Genomic DNA, 6132 nt, shown 5'->3' with positions numbered 1-6132 from the left:
TTAAATTTGGATGTTGCTGGGTAAATGGGATACAGGTAAAGCATGGGCTACACCTGAATTTGCCTCTCTTCCTTCCCCAGGCAAGCTACTCAGAGAAAGATTTGTGACATTTGAAGAAGCTGTCCTCAACAGGAGAACACGAGAGCACTTCTCCATCTGATCACAGCGCAAGAGAAGGAACCCTGAGACAAAGTATGTCTATCTTCACCTTTGCTTTAATGAAAGGGCTTGCTCTTCAGTGTGTGCAATTCTCAGTTTGTCAGTACATAGGGGCTACTACAAAGGCTATTAGTTAAAACTGCTATTTAGCTTGATTTGGTGATTGCTTTTGTTTGAAGAGTGTGAAAGAAGCTCTTTGCGTTTGTACAGATCTGAAGGAGGGAAATAAGGACTGAGATAATAACATATAAGCACAGAAATATTCAAGGAGAGCGTGCTAAAAGGGAAGAGCTCTGAACGTGCTGCCTGCTTATGTGAAGCTTATTGGGCAGAGAAGCTAAACTAAGCAGCACCATCTAGTGTAAGGCTAGGAACAGAGCTGGTGCCTGGATCCTTCAGAGACTTCTGCCCGTATCAGTCAGGTTCCCCCCAGAAAACCAATCCATTAGGAAATAAGCTGTACTTTCTGGTTTAAACAGATCTTTGTCTACTCTGTATTCTTCTAAACAAAGTAATTCTCTCTTATGCCAAACTCATAATTCAGTTCAATTTTTTTCCTCTATTACACTGTTGAATGTAATGATTTCTTAGTTCAGTCTTGTGACCTCAGTTTTCATCCTTGTTTTGTTCCACTTCAATTACTTTCATGAAATGGTAGGAAATATGCCTAGTAACATTCTTGATAGACACGTCTTCGCTCCCTTTTTCCTTTTGGGAAAATCCATAAAGAAGACATGGGTTTGATCTACTCCATCAAGCTATGGGCCATGAACATGTGATTCTTCCTAATACCTAAAGCTCAAATTGACAAAGGCATTTAAGAGCCCCAAACCCATATTAATATAGCTTGCTGTCATTTATATTTATGTATATGTATGTACATGTATAGTGAATCATTGCTTTTTACAGTCTTCTCTGAAGGTCTAGTGAATCCAGAATACACATGCTCACCAGAATAAAAGTTTGATCAGTGCTACAGGGACTACTGAGTGTTCTCTAATCACAATTACTCTAGGAAAGATAGGAGTTCTGTGGGATAACAGTCAAAGAGCTCACACTAGAAGCAAGTTTGAGTATGCTCATTTTGAGACCAAAGCAAAATGTTCAGCCTCTGACTCCCAGTTCCTTAGACTCCATCCTTTGGTCTATGCTGAACTTTCTGCACCAAATCAAAATGACTTCTGGTAAACAACATTCATGATTACTTTGTCTACTTTCCAATTCATTGCTCATCACTCAAAAGGTTGTTTCCACTACCTCTTTCCTTAATGCATTGCACAAGTACTAAGTGCCTGCTCCTCTTTAATGAAAAGGCTGAGGATTGGCTAAGGCCGCAGAACTGGGAACATCAAAAAGAGTTCAGAAACAGCAAGCCCTGAAAATGTTCTCTACCTCCCACTGCTTTTACCCAAAAGACACACTTCCTACTTTGCTGGAATGCAAAGAGCTGTCTGTGCAGACATACCGCCCAACTTTGGGTGTGTTGTGTCAGAAGGAAATGTCTTCAGCCAAGAGTGGTGTTTGTGAGCATCCTTTATTCTTGACTGTATTAGCCTCTAATGAGGGCTGTTTCCTATATCTAGGGAAAAAAAAAAAAAGCCATAACTCAATTAAAACAAATGCAAAACAGAAACAACACAGGAGAATGCAGGAGGAGAATAAGAATGTTAGAGAGTTTCTTTCAAGAGAAAGGAATATTTCAGCTGCTCTCAGAAGAGCTGTATTCTCTTAGCAATGGGCATCTAACCATGCAGCTTTAAGTCATGTTTCAATAAGGGAGGTGTTCACTGGCTTTTGTTCCAATGTGTGGTTTCCTGGTCTGTAGGGAAAACTTATGTTTTCTGTATTTTGAAAACTGGATTTCTTGTCTACATCATGCTGAAGACAACTCCTGTTGTGAAGACAACTCCTGAGGTCCCTAGCTGGTGACCAGTCAATTTCTGGAAACTGGGTACCAAGACTCAGCAGTCATTTTTGCCTTCACAGCAGACAGCCAAGGATGATTTAGTTCATTATTACCACAAGCAAATGGCCAGCTCTAGGAACAGTAGAATTGCACCCAGTACCACTCCAGTTTGTGAGCCTTCCCAACAAACAAGCCAAAAATGACTCCTAGCTGTGATCATTACACAGCCGTGTTCCCTTCTGCAATATTTGCTCACTAAAATTGCTGTTTCTTCATTAATGGTTTGAAAAGAAACAACTGTAATGTATATTCCAAAAGTTGTCATCCCATGTACCTATTCACTCACCATTCCTAATTAAGTTCATGAAAGATTAACTCCTTAATTGTGATGTTTATTAATTATCTGTTTTTCCATTTGCTGGTTTGCAGCATTACTTCTATTCCTTAATTAGCTCACAACAGCTGCAGAAAATGAGTAATCTCTCCTTCATACTCTTTGCCTCTTGGGCAAATTATTGGCTGATTGGTCTTCCAGTCCACCTGTTTGTCCTACAGCTTGTTTGCAAGAAAGGCATCGAGGCCCTGGAATGGTTGCAGAGAAGAACAATGAAGCTGCGAGGGCTCTGTTGCACAAGTCTTATGGGGAGAAGTTGAGGGAGCTGGGGTTGTTCAGTCTCGAGGAGGCTCAGGGGAGACCTTACGGGTCACTGCAGCTGCTTGAAAGGAGATTGTGGCGAGGTAACAGCGATATGATGGGAGAGAATGGCCTCAAATTGTACGAGGGAAGATTCAAGTTGGATATTAGGAAATGTTTATTTTATGACAGTGGTGATGCAGTGGCGCAGGCTGCCCAGGCAGGTGGTGCAGACATTATCCCTGCAGGTGTTGGAGAAAAGGGTGGATGTGGCACTGAGGGACGTGGTCAATGGGGATGGGGTGGGGGTTGGATGTGATGATCCTGGTGGTCTCTTCTAACGCTCGTGACACCGTGATTCTAAGGACAGCACTCAGGCACCTGAACCCCCACAAATCACGCATACCGAGGGAAGGTTCCCTATCCCTCTTCAACTCCTTGGGGTGCCTGCACGCCTCCACACTCCACAGGTGCTTGAAGCACCACGGACACCCCAGCTCCCGGCTAGGAGCCCTCCCTCCCTTCTACACCCCCAGCCGAGGGCTCAGCCCAGGCCCTCCGTGCCCCGCCCCTCTGCTCCGTGCCCGGCGTCTCCCCGTCCCCGCGCCCGTAGCGCCTCGCGCTCCGACCGTTGGTGCACGGCGATGGCGGCGAAGCTGACGATGCGCGTTCTGCTGCTCTTTGTCCTCACCGGTAGCGGGCGGTGGCGGGGCTGGGAGAGGAGCAGCGGGGACGATCCCCGTCCCGCACCGAGGGCTGTGGGCAGAGGAGGGAAAAGGGTCGGGCGAGGGGAGCGGGATGAGGAGCCGGGATGGGGCGAACTCAGGCGGGTCCCGGCCGGTAACGCCGCCTCTCTCCCCGCAGGGCTGCTCTTGCGCCCCGAAGCTGCCGCCAGCATCCCGGTGAGTGAGCCTTGCCCGCTGCTGAGACCCCGCAGCTCCCTGTGCCAGCAGTGTGCCTGCCCTGGGGCTGCAGCACTGCTGTCCCGGGGAGCTGGTGTCTGCGTTCCCATCTGTCACCTGCCTGTCTGTGGGTGTCCTTCCTGTATCGGACCTCATCTGTGTCTGTCTTCCCCAGCCGGCATGCGACAAATACAGCCGTTTGCCTGGATGTCCGAGGGACTACAACCCAGTCTGTGGGACTGATGGAATGACCTACTCCAACGAGTGTGTGCTCTGCCTTTCCAATAGGTAGGAGCTTGCTGCACATCCTCACTTTCCTTTCTCTGTGGAAATGTTCACTCTCACTTCCCCATTAAGTGAAGAGTTCTTGCTCACTCACCTTCTGTTAACAGCAGTTCTAGCATTTTCTCAAATGTCAATTCCTTGCAGTGGCTTTTATCGTGATACCTGTAAATGGCTCGGTTTGGATTAGCTGATAGTATTAAGAAATGTGTCACAGCACAGGCTTTGCACACAGTTCATACACTACCATTAAATACAAACATAGAATCACAGAAAGACTTGGGTTGGAAGGGACCCCAGTGATCATCCAGTCCCAAACCCCTGCCCTGAGCTGACTGCCCCCCACCAGCTCAGGCTTCCTAGGGCTCCAACCAACATGTCCTTCAGAGCCTCCAGGGATGGGGCATCCACAGCCTCTCTGGGCAGCCTGTGCCAGCAAGTAAAATTTCCATTTGCCACATTAAAGATTTAATAGCAAGTATTATTGTACAGTGTACAATAGTGGACTCTTGAACACCCTCCATCAGAAACTCACAGAAAACATGAAAGACCCAGCTGAAATGCAGCTCTTAGTGAAAAGATTTTACTGTCAAGATCCAGTCTCTTGTGCTCCCTTTCACTGAGAAAAGTAAGAATGCCAAATGTTAGGAGAAAATACTGTTTTGCCATTCAGGTTGTCTAACAGTCAAGAATAAGATCTCCTACCCTCCTTGAGAGATGTCATTTTACCCTTTAATAATTTCATAGTTTTTAAAACAAATTGAAAACACAGAAAATCATCCCCTAGTAAACATTGTTACATTTGTTGTGACTAGCTAGAAAGCTCTGCAGTGCAGGTTCTCATTACAAATTGAGAGGAGCCGTCGTGAATCAAATTGGATGGTGAAGCACCGTTTATATTAATATGATAACAAATAATAGGATTCTTGTTTCTATCTGAGGGGAGAAGTGGGGGTAGCAGAACAGCAGTGATGGACATTTACAAAATTGGAAATAGATCTCAAGAAAGGGAAAACTAAAGTATGTTCCTGACTTCAGGGTGAAGGGGAAGGTTAATTGTGACAAGATCGCTTACACAATTCAAATAAGCAAGGTAGGGAGAGCATAGGTCAGAAGAAGGAAAATGTTGAAGGTGTCAGAGGACAATTTAAGGAATTTAAAATTTAAAATAATGAATGTTATAAAAAAATATTTTAAAATACTTTTCCACGTCAAATTATGCTTACAAGTGTGCAGATCTGCAGAGCTTGGTAACGTTCTGACTGGAGTACATCACAAACTATCCAAGAATATAACAAAATTTGAACAAAAATTGGTAAACCAATTGGCAAACCTGCAATCTGAGTAAAATTTAGAAACCCCAGCAAATCAAGGGGCTCATATAGTGCAGTTGGTGAAAAGAGGAGAAAAGAGGTGCTGTCATGATACCTGGTTAGGAGCCTACCCATTTTTGCTATGTAGAATGGTACTGGAGTAAGTTATTAAGCGACAGACATGTAGACAGCCAGAGGGAAAAAATGAGTAGGTAAAGCTGACACAGATTTGTCAGAAACAATCCAGAAAAATCCATGGGATTTAGTTTTTCAGCAAGATTACTTGCCTGTCAGAGTAGAAGGAAGCAGAAGTGTTACTCCCTGACATATGGACCCTTTCCACAGAATTCCCAGCATTAGAACTGTTTCCCATGACACAGACTGTGAAGTTTGACTTGCATTAGTGCTTTGCAATAAACACTTCAGTCCTCTCTGTGAGATTTCTCATGTGGTTTGGTACTACTCAGGTTTTCAGATTTCTACTGGATTCTTAAGGGTAACAAAGCCTGAAGTGAGGCTGTCTCTAAGTTATTAGCTCTGTGTGCGTAATTCATACATCTTTGCATCAGTTACTTTGCAGTGAGGCTTGCTGCAAGTAGTGTGAATAAATACATTGCTACTTTTAACTGAACATATAAATACATTGTCCCTTTTAACTGAACGTTAACATGGAAAAGTTTGCTTTATAAAATGTCTGTTAAATGGAAGTGTGGTAGTTCTCCTCTTAAAATAGTTTTGTTCTGCTTACAGTGAAGAAAATAAGAATGTCCAGATTTACAAGAACGGAATGTGTTGATAAGGCAGATGACAACTCTTCAAGCAAATGAGAACAAAGTCAGTCCAGATAGAAACGGTTCATTAGAAGTAGCTTCTCTGTAGTCTGTCCTAATAAATAAACTTGCATTTTTAAACCAAGTTAAGCCAAGTCCTGTGAGT

At 44.1% G+C, this 6132-nt stretch overlaps 1 protein-coding gene across 1 annotated transcript; it reads left to right on the top strand.

Moving 5' to 3' along the window:
* Positions 1-3273: 3273 nt before the first annotated feature.
* Positions 3274-6111, top strand: SPINK2 (serine peptidase inhibitor Kazal type 2). Its single transcript, XM_048943237.1, has 4 exons — positions 3274-3392; positions 3564-3601; positions 3777-3889; positions 5947-6111. The coding sequence occupies exons 1-4, from the start codon at positions 3344-3346 to the stop codon at positions 5990-5992; spliced, it is 246 nt and encodes an 81-aa protein (XP_048799194.1). The 5' UTR covers positions 3274-3343; the 3' UTR covers positions 5993-6111.
* The last annotated feature ends 21 nt before the right edge of the window (positions 6112-6132 follow it).

Source organism: Lagopus muta, chromosome 4 (assembly GCF_023343835.1).
Source record: "Lagopus muta isolate bLagMut1 chromosome 4, bLagMut1 primary, whole genome shotgun sequence".
NCBI lineage: Eukaryota > Metazoa > Chordata > Aves > Galliformes > Phasianidae > Lagopus > Lagopus muta.
The sequence above is the reverse complement of the archived record's forward strand: the minus strand, read 5'-3'. Positions and strand labels throughout refer to the sequence as shown.